The sequence below is a fragment of the Megascapheus bottae genome, chromosome 25, assembly GCF_031878675.1.
Source record: "Megascapheus bottae isolate mThoBot1 chromosome 25, mThoBot2.hap1, whole genome shotgun sequence".
Classification (NCBI taxonomy): domain Eukaryota; kingdom Metazoa; phylum Chordata; class Mammalia; order Rodentia; family Geomyidae; genus Megascapheus; species Megascapheus bottae.
This window is the reverse complement of record NC_143533.1, coordinates 397,578-416,868: the sequence shown is the minus strand read 5'-3', so window position 1 is coordinate 416,868 and position 19,291 is coordinate 397,578. Positions and strand designations below refer to the sequence as shown.

The window sequence follows — 19,291 nt, the reverse complement described above, 5'->3', positions numbered from 1 at the left end:
AGAAGCAGCAAGATGGATAATTTTGGAAGTCCGTAGTTCAAGATTGCACATAGTTTTTCTTAGAAATTCTCAACGACAGGATTCTAAGTTTTAATTTCTTTTAAATTGTTATTATAAAGGGATAGACATAGGGGTTCTAGTTACATAAGTCCGGAAATGAATACATTTCTTTTTGGACAGTCACCCCTTTTCTCATTCAAGGTTCTTAAGTTTTATCAGCCTTTGCTTCAAGGGATCAAACTGGCAGAATGTCCAATAATAGAGACTCACTGTCATTTTGTAAGGCCAGAAAACTACTGTTTTCCTCTTCTCCATAGAGGAAAACACTACCAAATAAACCCCCTTCTAGCCTTTCTTGCAGCCTTAATATGCTCAATAGAATAGGCAAGCTTGTCTAGCCTGAGACCCAAACATGTATATTTGCAATTGAATGCTGCCAGCACTTAAGAGAATCAAGATCGTGGATGACTGGGTTGAAATCCTGACCCATTCACTTCCCTAGAGGCATGGGATTAGGATGATTTGAGGAATGACATGTAGGAATCTGTCTTGGGACATTGGTTATTGTGACTGTCAGTCTATGAATTAGTGATTGCCAAAAGAAAATACAACTTAATTTGATTGTCTCCACCTCGACGTTGACCAGGATTTTCTGAAAAAGAGCAATGAACAGATTGCAGAGATTGTCGAGCTGGTCCGGGGAAAGCTGAGCAGCGGAGCTCGGCTCACTCTTGGGGCTCTCACGGTCATCGATGTCCATGGTAAGTGCGGAGACTTCCCCTGGTATTACTGACTGCCCAACAGTGACAGCCTTTGACCTCTCAGTTCTCCTGAATGCAGCAACTTGAGGTTTCCTAATCCATCAGGGACAAGCTTTCCCAAATGAATGAGGTTAACACAAAGGGCTAAGGACAAGATTTGTGCTAAGTAATCCCTTAGCAATATCTCATTTCACATATTGTTCATCGAATAAGAACATGATACTGAATGGGCTTTGGTGACTTATGCTTAACTACTGGTGGCTGAGATTTGCAGATCATGATTTGAAGCCAGACCAAGAAATTCTGTGAGACTCTTCTCCTCCAATAAAATACCAAAAGCCGGAAATGGAACTATGGCTCAGATGGTAGAGTGCTAACCTTGAACATAAATACTCAGCAACACCACTCAGGCCTTGAGTTCAAGCCTCAAGACTGGCACAGAAAATAAAATATCATAGAGGGAAGTAACTTTTTGGCAGACACAGACTAATGAACAAGAGGCTCCTCTGTTATTCCAAAACCCAAAAGACTGGAATAGGCAGTGATGCAGGAAGAAGTTGCTTGATGAGAGCGGATGCCTTCCAGTGATTCTCTAAATCCGAAACATGGTGATGAAAAAGAATTGGGGTCTTTATATAAACAAACCACCTCCACATCATCACTACATCATCACCAAGGAAACAAGGGCTGGACCAGGATGGTTGCCTAGAAACAGTCTCTCACTCGTATACCCAGCTTCCTACAGACTTGTCACAGCATCTTATTCTCTCATTGCAGTCTGATTTCAGCCACATAGACTAGCATAAAATCAGAGGTAGAGGTGAGAGAATGCATACCTCACATTCCCACAAGCCTAGCTGATAGGGAGTAGGGATGTGAACAAGATTATAACCCAGGGAACCCCAGAGTGGCTGGGTTCATAAATGCAAATGTGCGTGCACATTGCGTGCAAGCACACAATGCATGGCAAAGGCAACTTTTCTGATCCCTGGAGAGTCACTTTCCTCTTTGAACGCTCATGTAAACCTTACTCATCGGTGCTGTTCCTAAGATTTTTTGTTCAAGGCTAGCACTCTACCACTTGAACCACTTTTGGCTCTTTGATGATCAGAGTCTCCTATTAAGCTGATTTTGAACCATGATCTTCAGATCTCAGCCTCCTGCATAGCTAGGATTATTTGTATGAGCCTTGATATCATCCTCTTCTAAGGATACCATGGAGATGGGGGGAATCTGATGGCTCTGTATGTTGTTGTGTTTCTGCATGATGTTCTGACAGCTCGCGATGTGGTAGCCAAGTTAGCCGAGGATAAGGTCTTTAGTCTGAGTGATTTCCAGTGGATTTCACAGCTGCGCTACTACTGGGAATCAAAGGATGTGCATGTGCAGATGATAACCACGAATGCCTTGTATGGGTATGAATACCTGGGAAATTCACCCCGGCTGGTGATCACGCCCCTGACTGATCGATGCTACAGGTAAAGCGTGGGGCCTCTAGCTTGAGGGGTGAGCCGAGAACTCAGGAGCAAAAGGCATCTGGGAGGGGTAGGAGATCACCCTGGGTTTATTACCATCTACATGTTAGATTTTTTTGATCTCAGAATTTTACCTTTTGTCCCCATAGTCCTATAGTGGGCATAGAAACTGGATGTTCAGGTGAGAAATGGGATCAGGGATCCTAATATACACTGGTAAGTTGGAACAAAACAACAGAACATTGCAGTAAGACCGTGAAAATGACATGATGCTCTCAAGTAGCACGTTCTACAAAGCCACAAACCAAGATGATACCTGGAAATAACTGTGGCCAACAGGTTGACCAAGCAGTCAGGAGCCCTGAAATAGGACTCTCCAAGCTTCCCAGCGAGTCCAGTGAAGAGACACATGGCATTCTATGCTCAGCAGAAAATCTTGGCATTTCTAACTGCAGAAACCTGGATTTTGTGAATCTGTTAATATGGTGACAGATTTTCTTTTCTTTTCTTTTTTGTATTTTTTCTCACAGTGCATTTTGTTCTTTTTGGTACCAGTCCTGGGGCTTGAGCTCAAGGCCTGAGCACTGTCCTTGGGCTTTCTCAAAGCTAGAGCTCTATCACTTGAGCCACAGCATCACTCTGGCTTTTTCTATGTATGTGGTAGTGAGGAATCAAACCCGGGTCTTTGTGCATGCTAGGCAAGCACTCTACTACTAGGCCAAACTCTGGGCCCCTCACAGCGCATTTTTGTAGATTATAAAAAGAATATATGAAATGTGAACCGTGGCTTACACCTATAGATCTTAGCTACTCAGGAGGCTGAAATCTGAGGATCAAGTTTCAAAGCAGCCTGGGTAGAAAAGTGAAACTCTTATTTCCAATTAACTAGCAAAAAGCCAGATGTAGAGCTGTGGCTCAAATGGTGAAGAAGAAGCCTTGAGCAAAAAAGCCAAGGGACAGCAGCCAGGTTTTGAGTACGAGCCCCAGAACTCACACAAAGTAATAATAATAATAATAATAATAATAATAATAATAATAATAATATACTTGAGAGTATTTTAAGATCCTCAGTCCCTTGTTTCCTGTTCTGTGACTTTTTAATTCATCATTTATTCTACCCATTATTCCACAACTGTCTTTTAAAAATCAAATTAGATAGATATATAGATATAAAATATTTAACATAGTATCACGAGATACATATATAGTAATGTGATTACTAGAGTAGAGAAATAACTTCTGTTATTTTATGCAATTATTTTTCTTTCTGTGGCAAGCAGCAACTCTTAATATGACACAATATTGTTAGCTATAGTCCTCCTAAACAAACATTTCTTAAACTTTTCTGTGCAAAATGTATGACCTAATAAACACTAAATCTAATGAGGATTGGGGGAGACATGTTCAGAAGCTTATAAGATCCAGCTGTACACAACTGTTATCTCAGTACTTAGGAGTCTGAAGCTGGAGGATCATGACTTTAACTGAGGTAGCCTGGCCTACATAGAGGATAGGAGGCCAGCCAGACCTATGTGAGAACCTGACTCAAGAAATGAAACAAGAGAAAATTGCAGAGGCTAGGAGTTTGGCCTAGTGGTAGAGTGCTTGCCTAGCATGCACAAAGACCCGGGTTCGATTCCTTGGTACCACATACATAGAAAAAAGCCAGAAGTGGCGCTGAGGCTCAAGTGGTAGAGCTCTAGCCTTGAGAAAGTCCAAGGACAGTGCTCAGGTCCTGAGCTCAAGCCCAGGACTGGCAAAAAAAGAGAAAATTACAAGATAGTGTTTTAACTAAAGTTATACTTGTATTGGGACAGGGGCATGACTAAAGTGGTAGTTTGTCTTATAGGTGTAAGGCCCTGAGTTCAATCCCTAATACCACAATAAAAAGACTTTTACCAAGAGCTACAGGATCCATTTTGCTACGTCATTCAATTCAGGCATTGTACATTTTTAGTGAGGACATTAAACTCATTAAAGTATGAGTTACACTCAAGAGTTCACAATCTTGTGGGAGAAATATATTTATTTCACCATTTGACTAGTCCTGGTAATCGTTGGACTATGGAGCCTATTTCTCATTTCTGTTTGTTTCACTTATGTCTGTCTGTCTGTCTGTCTGTCTGTCTGTCTGTCTGTCTGTCTGTCTCTCTCTCTCTCTCTCTCTCTCTCTCCCTCCCTCCCTCCCTCCCTCCCTTCCTCTCTCTCCCTCTCTCTCCTCTCTCTTGCGCTAGCCTGGGCACAAAAGGACCTGAGACTGTTATCTCCAACTAACCCCTAGAAAACAGGAAGTGGGGCTTGGCTCAAGAGTAGGATGGTAGCCTTGAGTTGAAGAGCTCAGGGACAACACCCAGGCCAAATTCAAGCCCCAGGACCCACCAAAAAAAAAAAAGCTGATACTCTCCTTGGACATTAAGTTCCTGTTTTCTTCTCCCTAGGACACTGATGGGAGCTTTGAAGCTGAACCTTGGAGGAGCTCCAGAAGGTCCTGCTGGAACAGGCAAGACAGAAACCACCAAAGATTTGGCCAAAGCATTGGCCAAGCAGGTAGGAAAATGTTAGCTGTCTCTGCTTCTCCTTCTGCCCTCTCAGAACCTCTGTCCAGGAACATGAGCATGAAGTTCAGGATGATTTAGTTGTAACAGGCAGAATGAGGCCCCATCTTGCTCCATAGAACAAGAAGAGAGGTGCCTTACCCCTGTTTCATAGTGCTGATGATACAGATGGAATGTACTCCATTCTGAATGGGGCCCACTTACTCCTTTGTATCTTTTTTTTTTTGGCAATCCTGGGTCTTGAACTCAGAGGCTGAACACTGTCCTTGGGCTTTCCTCAAGGCTAGTGCTCTACCACTTGAACCACAATACCACTTCTGGCCTTTTCTCTGTATGTGGTACCAAGGAATCCCCTGGTCCTCGTGTATACTAGACAAGTGCTTTACCAGTAGGTCAAACTCCCAGCCCTTTTTCCCTTCTTTTCTAGTGTGTGGTGTTCAACTGTTCTGATGGCTTGGATTACAAAGCCATGGGAAAGTTCTTCAAGGGGCTGGCTCAGGCTGGAGCCTGGGCGTGTTTCGACGAATTCAACAGGATTGAGGTAAACTTCTTGGTTACAGTATGGAAAAGTTGATCACTCAGGGACCTTTTTCTGGGTTCTCAGCTTCTTAATACCAAGGACTTACATTTCCTCTATGAATCTTATACAGCCTAGGTCCTTAGTAAACTAAATCGAAACAGCAACAAGGAGACTATGCATATTTTATACAGCTATCTTCACCTCTTTATCATATCTATCTACTCATTGACACACTCAAAAATTTTTGAGCAGCTGCTATATATGAGCAAATGTCTATGTTTATGATAGCAAGAAGCCTAGAAATGTTCTTGCCCTCTAAGTGGTTGCAGTTTAGGAACAAGAAATAAAAATTAAGCCCGGTGCCAGTGACTCACACCTGCATTGAGTCATTGGCAGAAGGCAGGTGATGGGTTCTTTCTTGCTAAGTGAGGGGGACACAAGCAGAACTTCCAATCAGCCATGCCCTCTTACCACAGGTAGAAGTGCTGTCTGTGGTAGCCCAGCAGATCCTCAGCATTCAACAAGCTATAATCCGGAAGCTGAAGACCTTCATCTTTGAAGGCACTGAACTCTCTCTGAACCCAACTTGTGCTGTCTTCATCACCATGAACCCTGGATATGCTGGCAGGGCTGAGCTGCCAGATAACCTCAAGGTAAACATGAGCTTGGAGGCCCGGGAGGGTGGCCTACTGGTAGAGGGCTTGCCTAGCATGCATGAAGTCCTGGGTTCGAATCCTTGGTACCACATATATAGAAAAAGCTAGAAGTGGTATTTTGGCTCAAGTGGTAGAGCAGTAGCCTTGTTAAAGCTCAAAGACAGTGTCCAGGTCCTGAGTTCAAGCCCCAGGAAAGCAAAAACAAACTAACAAACTCCAAAATGAGTTTGGAGTTTATAAAACATGGATACTTTACAGTATAGAACTTTCTGGAAGTGTGTATCAGAGGATCTCATAGAGAATTGGAACAGTAACAGGAGGATTTTTTTTTCTTTTTTAGTTGTGGGAAGGAATAGTAGAATGTCAATGGTAGTAAGATCTTGGTTCCAGAACACAACTACCCAACTTGGTCTCCTGAAGAAGAGGGGATACATAGATAATGGCTAGTGGCAAACAGGAAACAATGAACACTAGAATCAAAATCACCATTTCTCTGGTGCTGGTGGTTCTTGTCTGTTATCCTAGATACACAGGAGGCTGAGATTCCAGTCAGCCCGATGAGGAAAGTCCATCGGTGCCTGGTTATTTCTTATTTTTTTAACCACCCAATTATTATGATCACCATCTGCCAGTAGCCATATTAGAACTTGCCCAAGTGACTTTCATGAGACATGATGTGAATTCTGGCTGTATACTCAGGAAAGTCACTTGACCTCTACAATGTAACAATACAATAGCTGTTTATTGAGCATTCAAGATATACTTCACTTCCATTATATCAAGTGGTCTAGTTAGTGACTCTGTTCATCTGCTAGTCTACTTAGAAATGAAAGGACTAAGGTCTAGAGGGGTTTTGTAACTTGTTCACAGTTAGTCAGCTGCTGAACAAGAACTCAAAGTATGATTCGTCTTATTAAACTAAAAAGAACCATTGGACAATGCCATGAGATGTCCTTGTTTTTCATAGAATGAGGTGTTATTAGAATACCAGCACTAAGGAGCTTCCAGGTAGCCATCACAGGATCCAATATGCTATCATGAACCCGGACAAGCCAGTGGACAGGGTGTTTGTCTGTCGAACATAGTCTCTGTATCCACTTGTCTCCTGTGTCTCCTCTCTTTGACTGGAATAATCATATTACTTCCCTTTGCCTTAGTAAATGCACCTCCTCAAAGTATTCAGTGTATGTGTTCAAATTCTCATCAGTTATTTCTTTTCCAGGCCTTATTCCGGACAGTGGCTATGATGGTGCCAGATTATGCTCTTATTGGAGAAATCTCCTTGTATTCTATGGGGTTTCTGGACTCGAGGAGGTATATTACATTAGTTTTCCAGTCAGTGGGTTTTGAAATGTTTGTTCTTAAGAAGTGGATTTTTATGTAATGGTTCAATGTGAGTTGGAAGACAAAACATAATAAGCTTGCTTCCTTTCACTGGCTAATCTGATAGCATATAGTCCTGGCTTTGGTTTGGACCTCATTCCGGATTAGGAATTGGCCCAGTGGCTCAAAAAAAGAGTCTTTTCTTTCACAGTTAAAGTAGCTACTCATGGGATGGAAATTTGGCCTAGTGATAGAGTGCTTGCTTACCGTGCACAAAGACCCAGGTTTGATTCCTTGGTACCACATACATAGAAAAGCCTGAAGTGGTGCTGTGGCTCAAGTGGTAGAGCACTGGCTTTGAGAAAAGCTCAAAGCCAGTGCTCAGATCATGAACTCAACCCACAGTACTGGCAAAAAGAAAAAGAAAGTAGCTATTCATATCAGCTCCACCTCTCACTTTAGCAATTTCTGTCCACAGTATTAAGTGGCCTAAGGCAAAACTATAGTACGTACAAAATGATTCCACACTGAAGAAACAATTATTTATAGCACTATTTAATTAACTTAATCAATCAACTATGTTATTTCTCACTAGAATATTACTTCATTTTCTGAGACACACATATGTATGCTATATTCTTAGGTGTAGGTTTGTATATATTATAACACATACAATAAGACTTGTGAATAATTGTTATAAATAGCTTTCATGGGCCTGGAGTTTGGCCTAGTGGTACAGTGCTTGCCTAGCATGCACGAAGATCCGGGTTCGATTCCTTGGTACCACATACATGGCAAAAAGCTAGAAGTGGTGCTGTGGCTCAAGTGGTAGAGCCCTAGCCTTGAGAAAAATCCAGGGACAGTGCTCGGGCCCTGAGCCCAAGCCCAGGACTGGCAAAAAAATAAGTAAATAAAATAAATAGCTTTCATTTAACCATTCCAAATTTAATGTTTGTCTTTCACATTGTCTTTTCCATAACCTATTCTTTTTTGTCATATCACATATCTCTAAGGTGAGTATATGGTTGATGTTGTTGTCCTTGTTGTAATCTAAAGGGCTATAGAAATTCCCAATAGAATGTGTTAGCCTTTCTAGGCTAGAACACTACCTCTATTGGGTTTTTTTTTTTTTTGCCAGTTGTGGGGCTTGGGCTCAGGGCCCGAGCACTGTCCCTGTCTCAGGGCTAGTGCTCTACCACTTGAGTCACAGCATCACTTCCAGCTTTTTTCTATGTATGTGGTACCAAGGAATTGAACCTGGGTCTTTGTGCATGCTAGGCAAGCAGTCTACCACTAGGCTAAACTCCTGGCCCTGTGTTGTTTATTTAGTGGTAGAAATACTGGCTATATTGATTTTTCTCATTGAATTCCCTCATCTATTCAATTAGCAACGTGTGTGTGTGTGTGTGTGTGTGTGTGTGTGTGTGTGTGTGTGTGTGTGTGTGTACTGGACCTGGGGCTTGAATTCAGAGCCTGGGCACTGTCCCTGAGCTGCTTTTGTGCAAGGCTACTGCTCTACCCCTTGAGTCACAGCCTCACGTTTGGTTCTTTTAGTAGTTCACTGGTGATAAATCTCATGGACATTTCTGCTCAGGCTGGCTTTGAACCATGATCCTCAGATCTCAGCCTCCCTGAGTAGCTAGGATTATAGGTACAAGGCACTGGTGCCTGATTTCAATTAGCAACTCTTTATTGAGTCACCTGCCTTATGTTTAGCTTGCACTGGGCGCTAGTGAATAATTCAAAGTCTTGTTTTTATAAGTGAATTGTTTGATGAAAGGGTCTCCAGAAGTGCAGTGTGCCTAAGTATATTGGTTAGGGCAACTCTGATACCGATTTCCAAAGGATTAGAATAAGCAAACCTTACTTTCACTCACTGGAAAACCAGATGTGTATGATCAGAATGGATCATAAACGCAAGGCATAGCTTGGAAACATCAGTTTCTAAGATACATTACGTTGTGCGCATGCTCATTCAGGTATGTACATGAAAGTGTATTTTGTAATTCCATGTACTTACATGGTATACATAATTGTATGGTAGTCTTTAATCTTGAAAGAGAGTTTCATATCCTTAGCTCAATTTGGTTAAGGACTTCAAAGGATAGGGCTACCCAATCAAGTCTATGGGCAAATCTATTTTCTGCAAAGTTGGGGATCAGAATCTGCAGACATGTTTTTGTCCTCCTAGTCTTGCCCAGAAGATTGTTGCCACCTACCGCCTGTGCTCAGAACAACTCTCCTCCCAGCACCACTACGACTATGGCATGCGGGCTGTCAAATCTGTGCTCACAGCTGCAGGCAACCTAAAGCTCAAATATCCAGAGGAAGATGAAAGTGTCTTACTGCTCCGTGCCTTGCTTGATGTCAACCTCGCCAAGTTCTTGGCTCAAGATGTCCCTCTGTTTCAGGTATGCAACAGTTTAGGACACTGGCTAAGTACCCAGGCTCAACTTTTTTGGCACCTTACTCCAAACCTTCTGTCCTCTTCTACCCTCTTTTATTCCAACCCAAACTCTGTCTTCCTGATCCCTTGCACTAATAATCTTGATAGTAAGTATCCCTGTCTAGTTCCTTGTTTTAATAAAAAATGTTGGTAAGTATCCCTGTCTAGTTCCTTGTTTTAATAAATATGTTTTTTTTCTTTTTCTTTTCTTATACTGGGTCTTGAACTCTTGGCCTTACTCTCTTCCACTCAAAGCTGGCCACTTGAACCATATTTGTACTTCTAGCTTTTTGCTGGTTACTTGGAGATAAGAGTTTTACAAATTTCTCTGCCTGGGTGACTTAAATCTTTTTTTTTTTATCGGCCAGTCATGGGCTTGAGCTCAGGGCCTGAGCACTGTCCTCGCCCTTTCTCAAGGCTAGAGCTCTGCCACTTGAGCTTCAGCACCACTTTCAGCTTTTTTGTATGTATGTGGTACCAAGGACTCGAACTCAGGTCTTTGTGCATACTAGGCAAGCACTCTACCACTAGGCCAAACTCCTGGCCTTAAATCTTTTTTTTCCCTTGTCCTGGGGTTTAAACTTTGGGCCTGGGCACTGTTCCTGAGTCTCTCTCTGCTCAAGGCTAACACTATCACTTGAGCCACAGCTCTACTTGCAGCTTTTTCTGTGTATGTGGTACAGAGGAATCAAACACAGGGATTCATGCGTGCAAGGCAAAGTACTCTACCAATCTACCACTAAGCTAGCCTCCTGGCCTGACTTAAATCTTAATACGCAGAGCATTAGTAGCTAGGATTACAGGATTGAGCCACTGGTATCTGTAAAAATGATTGCTGTAATAGGATAAGATTTGCTGTTGAAAGGCTGGGATGTAGCTCAGTGGCAAAAGCCTTGCCTAGCAAGTCCTAGCACCCCCCCCCCAAAATACAATTTCTTTTTAAAAGATTTGCTGTTGGGTTTAGGAAGTTATGTTTTTTTATTGTAATGTATAGAGAGGTTACAGTTATATTCATCAGATAGTAGATGCATTACTTCTCACACACTGACATCCCTTAGGTAGTTATGCTTCTCTAATAAAATTACTTTTTGTAACTAATTTAATGTCTTTTTTTCTTTATCAACCAGGATGTGAATTTCATAAAGACAGCAATCATGGTCATCTCAATCATCTTAAGCACAACAGTTAGATTTATTAAATATTTACTCTTAAATTTCAGGAGAGGGAAATTACGCCTAACAGTTGCAACTTTGGATACGTTTTGGATACAAGGGGAAGATGAGCTTTGAGATTTTTCAAACATTTCTTCTGTCAGTAGATCTCATTTTAGGAAAATGTTTAGAACCATGTATCTAATACTACATCCTGTCCCTCTTCTCTTGAATCCTTGTCAACAGGGGATTATCTCAGATTTGTTTCCTGGAGTCGTTCTTCCAAAGCCAGACTATGAAGTTTTTCTGGAATCCCTGAATAACAACAGCAATAAGATGGGACTTCAGCCAGTACCTTGGTTTATTGGGAAAATTATCCAGGTTAGTTCCTTGTACTCATATGAGATATATCTACTCTACTGTCTACAGGGAGCAGGAACTAGAAGGATTTAGGGAAGACAGGAGTGGGACTAACAACGCAGAAAAACTGTGAACAGTTGTTGTTTTTTTTGCCAGTTCTGGGCCTTGAACTCAGGGTCTGGACGCTATCCCTGAGCTCTTCAGCTTAAGGCTACCCTGGAGCCACAGTGCTACTTCCCGTTTTCTAGGTTAATTGGAGATAAAAGTCTCTTGGACTTTAGTGCTTGGTTTGGCTTTGAACAGCAATCCTCAGATCTCAGGCTCCTGAGTAGCTATGATTATAGGCCTGAGCCACCTTGCTCAGCTGTCTTTGAGCTTTTGTGATCTAGTTTAGTGCTTTACCACTTGAGCCATAGATTTTTGGTGGCTAATTGCAGATAAGAGAACCTTAGGCTTGTCTGCCTGAGGTGATTTCAAACCAAGATCTAAATATGTCAGCCTTTTGAGTAGATAAGCTCCTGGTTTCCCTGTGTCATCGTATCTTATTGCATGGTGCCTGACACAGAAAACATGTTTTCATCTACAGAGATTCCAATTAAACCAGAAAAGCAGTTAATCTTCTATGAATGGAACTTTCTAACATAAATGTAGCTTGTGGGCTAGAATGTAGCTTAGTGGGAGAGTGCTTGTCTAGCTTGCACGAATCTCTGGGTTTGCTCCTCAATACCACATAAACAGAAAAAGATCTATCTACTTTCCCTACCTACCCTTCTTGGCCTTTGTGGACCATCATTCTAATCTTTAGCTCTAGGACCGATGGTTGAAGATACAGCAATCTTAATTACCTAATCTTAGTCATTTCACCTTGTACACATGTATTGAATTATCATACTGTACTCCATAAATATGTATGAATATTTATGTTAATTGAAGTTGTAGGGCTTTTGTGTGCTAGTCCTAGGGCTTGAACTCAGAGGCTTGGACAGTGCCATAGAGCTTTTGTGCTCAAGGCTAGCACTCTACTACTTGAGCTATACCTCAACTTCTGGAGTTTTTCTTTCTTTTAGTAATTTATTGAAGCAAACTCTCCTGCCTAGACTGGCTTTGAACTACAATACTCAGATCCCAGCCTCCTGGGTAGCTGGGATTACAGATATGAGCCACCCATGCTGGCTTACTCTTTTTTCTTCTCATTCATTCTTTCCTTCCTTCCTTCCAAAGAAAATGCCAATGATATAATGAACAGATTTGAAGTATTAAAGTTAGACAGCCCCCTGAATAAATCCTAGTTCCATCACTGAAAACTTCAGAGAGTTGCTTAACTTCTCTTGGCTCACCTATAAAAGGTGGCTAATGAGATCTGGATAAAGTAAATATTTGAGTTATCACTTGATGTTAAGCACATAGGTAAGTGAATAACAAATTCCTACATCCCTTAAGCAATCTGGAACACATACTTCTTTGTCCAAAAGATATATGAACAAGATCTACCAGTGACTTTGAGAAACTTCTTTCCACTCATTCATCATTGACTTAATGAAATGGAAGCTTTGTTGTTGTTGTTGTTGTTGTTGGTTGTGGGGCTTGAAGTCAGGACCTAGGCATTGTCTCTGAGCCTCTTTGTGCTCATTGATAGAGCTTTACCAGTAGAGCTACAACATCACTTCCCATTTTTAAGTGGTTAATTGGAGATAAAAGTCTCAATCCTCAGAGTTCAGCTTCCTGAATAGCTAGGATTACAGAACTGAGCCACTTGTACCCAGGTTGTACCTAAATTCCAAGCCCATGCACTAGTACTAGAACTTGAACTCAGGGCCTGAATACTGTCCCTTAGCTTTTTATCTCAAGGCTGGAGTTCTATCACATGAACCAGGGCTCCAATTCCAGTTTTTTTTGGTGTTTCATTGGAGATAATAATCTCATGGACTTTCCTTCCTGGGCTGGCTTCAAACCACAAATCAACCCTCAGAGTAGCTAGGATGAGAGGTGTGAGCTTGAGTGCACAACTACTAATTTCTTTTATGATTTCTCCTTATAGATCTATGAGATGATGCTGGTAAGACATGGCTTTATGATTGTTGGAGATCCCATGGGTGGCAAGACCTCTGCTTATAAGGTGTTGGCTGCAGCTCTGGCTGATTTACATGCAGGTAAGCTCACATTCCTGGCTTGTATTGAGGTTAGGAATCTCTTCCTACTCATTGATTTGGCTTCATGGAGTCAAGGCTGCATTTTGCTGGCCGTGGATCATGATTGTCAGAGATAGAAGCAGAATGTGGCACATAGTAAATAAACATGAGGGGGCATGGCGTCTAACAAGGGGACTTTATGGGCATGTTATAAAAAGTGGAGAAATTTTCTATAAATGCAGAACATGACTTATTCAATGGCTCTCCAATAAGAGAGAAACTTCTGTCATTGGCCCAAATGGAATTAGTCCAAAAGCAAACCCAAGCCGTCACATGTCTTTTCTTTTCCTTTTATTCCTGACATCCATTCTTCCCTTTCTTCTTTCTTTTCCATTTATTCCCTTTCTAACTTTTCCTTCATTCCTTCTTTCCTTTGTCCCTCCATCACTCCCTTTATCTTTCCCTCCTTCCCTCCCTTTCTTCTTTCCAAGGTACAGGATAAGAGTTCACACTTTTGGGTTGTTTTAGTGCCAATGCTGGGGCTTGAACTCAGGGTCTCGTCACTGTTCTGCCACTTGAGCTAGAGCTCCACTTCTAGCTTTTACAGTAGTTTAGAGGAGCTAAGAGTCTCACATGCTTTCCTGTTAGGACTGGCTTCCAACTGTGTTCCTCAAATCTTAGCCTCCTGAGTAGCTAGGATTACAGGCATGAGCCACAGGTACCCAGTTTATGTGATTACATTTTAATAAACTACAAGAGAGGGCTGGGTTAGGTAGCTCATGACTGCAATCTCAGCTATTCAAGAGGTAGAGGTTGAGAGGATTGTAGTTTGGGGCAGCCTGGACAAAGATAAGCAAGACCTCATCTTAACAAATAAGCCAGGCATGGTGATATACTCCTGTAACCTCAGCTATGCGGGAGTCATAGATAAGAGAATTATGATCCTAGGCCAGCCTGGAGAGGGAGATGAAATACTTTATAACTAAAGCACAATTTTCTTTAAATTGGAAAGGATGGGAGATAGATATATGGCTTACGTGGTAGAGTACTTGCAAGCAAGTGTAAACAGCCCCGAGTTCAAATCCCAGTATCACACAAAAAAGAAAGAAACCAAAAGCATAAGAAGGATGCTACAACAGTGTCTTTGTACTATTTCTGTAGAAATAGTTTTTTAGTTTAGGACATGTGGCTGATGTAAATGTGTCATTATTTTTCTATTATTAAATATATATACACACACACTGTGCCAATCATTTTGTCTAAGTTTTCCAGTTTGGTGCTGGTATTCTCATAGTATGTGTATTTTTCAGGGGACAAATGACACTTATTGAGCAGTTGAGAAAAAGCTCTTCTAGCCAACAGATAAAAAAATATACCAATTATTTTCCAGAATCCTAGCCCAAAGCCAGAGTAGTTAGTGTAACTATGACAGCAAGGCAGACTAAGAGAGATGATAAAATAGTGTCTTTCTTCAATGCCTAAGTTCTTTTAGGCCTAGTTGAATTGCTTTAGACTTGGGTCTGATTGGTACATTTGAAATAAGACTCAGAATAAAATATACTGTGAAACTAATTACTATGATAGCCCAACAATTTAAAATGTATTCCCTATCTCTGGTTATCCCTATCTATGTAAGAATTGAGCTCACATTTTATTAAAAAAGAAAACAACAACTCTTCTTGGCCAAGGCATAGTGGTATACTCATCTAATCTCTTCTACACCAGGTGGTGGAGGCTAATTTGGACAAATCCAGCAGGCAAAGTTAGCAGTAATACCCTATCTCAAGTGCAAAAGGGTGGGAAGTAGACATGTGGTTCAAGTGGTAGAGTGTTAGCCTTGAGAGAAAAAGCCCCTCCCCCCAAAAAAGAGTGTAAAGACTGCACAAAACAAAACAATCTTCCAGAGAAAGTCCCTGAGATTCTTTAATTAACCACCAAAACCAGAAGTGGAGCTGAGGTTCAAGCATTAGCCTTGTGTGAAAAATCTAAGGGATCAAGCCCCAATACACACACACACACACACACATACACACACACACACACACACACACACACACACACACACACACACCACCACCACCTTCACTACCATCACAACAACAACAAAAAACCAAGGGTGGGAGCCATGACTCAAATGATGAATCATTGGCCTACCACATGTGAAGCACTGAATTCAATTTCCAGGACTGAAGCACTAAATAGACAATAACTCTCCTTGGCTTGTATATTTATCAAGGCTCGTTTATGTTTGAGTTAGCATTTTTCCTAAGGTATGATCTCCCTAGAGCCTTTGTAACTGATGTTGGATCTTCTTCTCCAGCCAACCAGATGGAAGAATTTGGTGTGGAGTACAAAATCATCAACCCCAAGGCCATCACAATGGGACAGCTATACGGGTGCTTTGACCCAGTGAGCCATGAATGGACAGATGGTGTCCTGGCCAATGCTTTCCGGGAACAAGCATCTTCAGTATCTGATGACCGCAAGTGGATTATCTTTGATGGGCCAGTAGATGCTGTTTGGATTGAAAATATGAACACTGTTCTGGATGATAATAAAAAGGTAGCTATGGGGTCCAATTGTTCCCGGGTGGGATATACAATCTTAATGAAGATCAAAACAATAGAAGAAAAAAATAGAAGATGCGCATTTATTACACCTTTAGTAAATACCCCACAAGAGAATGACATTTATCAATTTCTCAATAATATTGCTGTTTGTACTTATAGTCAATAACTATATAGGGTCTAATAATTGCTTAAAGTAATTTTTTTCTTACAATTTTTTTGGGGGGGTGGAATTTTGAGAGAGTTCAGCTTGACCAATTGGTTTCTAGTTCTTGTGACTTCAGTAGTACTAGAGGATTTCTAACCCAGATGACTTTATCACTCAATATCGAAGAGCTTTCTTGGCACTGGTAGTTCATGCCTGTAATTCTAGATACTCAGGAGGCTGAGACACAAGATTTACAGTTTGAAGCTAGTCCAGGCAGGAAATATAAGAGACTCATTTCAAATTAATCACCCAAAAGCTGGAAGTAGAGGTGTGGCTCAAGCGGTAGGGTACAAGCCTTGAGTATAAAAAGCTAAAGGACAGCTCTTCAAGCCCTAGTATTAGTTACACACACACACACACACACACACACACACACACACACACACACACACACACAGACATCAAAGGCCAATCTGGACTCAAAGGAGTTGAGAAATAGACTCGCTCTCTCTGTCTCTCTCTCCCTCTCTATTTCTCTTTCTCTCTCCCTCCCTCCTTCCCTTCTCCAGCCCCCTCACCCGCACCCCGCTCTGACAGTCCTGGGGCTTAAACTCAGGGCCTGGTCAGTGTCCCTGAACTTCTTTTGCTCAAGGCTAGCACACTATCACTTGATCCAGAGAGTCACTTATGGATTTTTCTGTTTTTGTGGTACTGAGGAATCAACCCCAGGGCATGCTAGGCAAACGTCTACCAACAAGCCACATTTCCAGCTCCTAGACTCCATTTCTTGATGGAAGTGGAGAAAGTCATATTATAAACTTGCATATGGAATGAGGATAGATTTTTGGAACATTATTACAGTAGTCTTTGGAAAATACATTTTGCCACAGTAAATCTAGTAACACTAAAGAACTTGGCCTTGAGCCAGGCAGTTAGATTCAAAGCCTGGCTCTTCCATTATCAGCTGTGTAACACCAGAAGCTATTTACTTTCTCAGTGCCTCAGATCTATTACCTATAAAATGAGGATAACAATATCTACCTCATAATGTTGTTAGGAAGATTAGATGAGTTAATATTTGCAAATTGCTTATATCTATTATCTGAAATATACCCAGTACTGTACAACTGGTTATTAAAATAATAGATAAAATGTATTACTGAATATACATCACCATCAAATCAACATGCTGTCCTAAAACTGTTTAAATGTCACAAGCCTAAGAGTGAGTCATAGTTAATAATGGAAGTCCCTATGAAGATTACTTAGCCAAATTACACACACACACACACACACACACACACACACACACACATGTATATAATTCCAATTTCATAGCATAGAAAAATAGATATGAACTGTACTATATAAACTAATGTACCAATTGGTTTTGACTTTAGTAATAGAAAGAGTACTAGTTAAAGAGTTTCTTGTTACTCTTGTGGTATGACAAACCAAACTATAGCCACAAGTGTGGGTCTAGTTTACTTTTATTGATATTTAGAGAAAGCAGAGCTTGGTGGTATCATTCCCATACAGTTGTGAACTTACCTGGGAGTGTGTACAGAGGCATGCATCAGGTGACATGCAGGGAACTTTGTAGCCACCATTAAGATAAGCAGCAAAAATCTGTAGTAAATTTTTCTCCTGGGAGAGGCCAAGACTCTAGCTTTGTCTTATGACTTGAAATTTTCTCTTGAGCCCATGTTGGCAGATACAGGTGTTCTAAGTAGATATCCCAAGATTCACCATGATTTTCAGGTTCTACATGGTGTTATCAACTACAGTTCCCATGCGGCTTGGGTGGCTCAGGCCTGTAATACTAGCTACTCAGGAGGCTAAGATCTGAGGATCATAGTTTAAAACCAGCCCAGATAGACAGAGATATTTATCTCCAGTTAACCAGCACAAAGCCAGGACTGGAGGTGTGGATCAAGTAGGAAGAGTGAGGCCCTGAGTTCGTGCCCTAGTACCAGCACACACGCCCCCAAAATAGTGCCTCTCAAATACTGAAATTTCCAGTGGTCTCCATTCAATTCCAAAAAGGGTTTAGAGACAAATTTTGGTACTCCTTCCATTGATTAGTCCACATGAGATGTTCAAACAGGTATCTTTGATTTGAGTAAATATGATAAGATGAAGATGCACACTTAACATCTATCTTAAAAATAAGGGACCAAAAAGCTTCTTTAGAGCTGATGACAGTTCAGTTCTTCACTTAAGATTGCGATTTTGTGGCTTCTTTTCCTTACTATCTAAAATTATAACTGACTTAGCCATGACTGAGCCCTCTCCATCTAACTTTCTGTTGTATTTTTTCTCCTGAGAATTTTTCATCTTCTTTTTTCTTTTTTATCTTTATTGAAAGGGTGATGAACAGGGGGGTTACAGTTATATAAGGAAATTTATTATTACATCTGTTTTTAAACAAAGCTACCCCATTCTTCATTTTCTCCCACTTATCCTTCCCTTCCCCCTCCCACATATTAATATCTAACCTACTGTCATGTAAGTGTCAATGTTACATTAGTTTGTCCTTTGGCATGCTGTTTCTGTGGTTCTGTTTGCCTTCCCCTGGTTGAATAATCTTATATATGACACAGGTACAGAAAATTAAGAGAGATGGAAGAAAAAAATAATTTTGAAAACCTATGTATGGCACCTAATAAGAACTGCTCATTTTCATGTCTTGGAGTTCATGTTGATACACTTCATTATATATGGTCCTATGTAGTAAGCAATTGGGTTGTTCAGATCCCCTGGTAAGATTATTATGAACATATTAATTTCCTATCCTCTATGTTTTGGTTGTCATCTGTTTCCTCCAGCAGAATATAAATCCCCAAGAAGAGGATATTTTTGTCTACTTTATCCTATGCACTTAGAGTAATGCCTGGACCATGATAAGTGCTCAGAAAATGTTGGGGGGATACACTCAAACCAACTCTGTCTTCACTGAGACCCTTCACTGGTTGATGTAATTGAACTGCTATGCCTTTTCTCCCCACTGTTGCATTCTGTTTTCCCCTGCAGTTATGTTTAATGAGTGGAGAGATTATCCAGATGAGTGCCAAGATGAGTCTGATCTTTGAGCCAGCAGACCTGGAGCAGGCCTCCCCAGCCACTGTGAGCAGGTAAGTCAGGGTACTTGGCCCCTGAGAGGAAGGTGTGGCCTGCAAACCCTAAAAAAGAAGGAAAAC

General features: G+C 41.2%; 1 protein-coding gene across 1 annotated transcript in view; it reads left to right on the top strand.

Annotated features, from left to right (window-relative positions):
* Dnah3 (dynein axonemal heavy chain 3) overlaps positions 1–19,291 on the top strand; it is a 180,918-nt gene that overhangs the window by 83,980 nt on the left and 77,647 nt on the right. Inside the window, exons 27-37 of the mRNA XM_090357818.1 lie at positions 647–761; positions 2,041–2,239; positions 4,675–4,783; positions 5,219–5,332; positions 5,788–5,964; positions 7,190–7,281; positions 9,482–9,701; positions 11,134–11,268; positions 13,286–13,397; positions 15,697–15,938; positions 19,125–19,225. Of these exons, the coding sequence (XP_090213944.1) occupies positions 647–761; positions 2,041–2,239; positions 4,675–4,783; positions 5,219–5,332; positions 5,788–5,964; positions 7,190–7,281; positions 9,482–9,701; positions 11,134–11,268; positions 13,286–13,397; positions 15,697–15,938; positions 19,125–19,225 (1,616 nt within the window). The remainder of the gene's footprint in view (positions 1–646; positions 762–2,040; positions 2,240–4,674; positions 4,784–5,218; positions 5,333–5,787; positions 5,965–7,189; positions 7,282–9,481; positions 9,702–11,133; positions 11,269–13,285; positions 13,398–15,696; positions 15,939–19,124; positions 19,226–19,291) is intronic.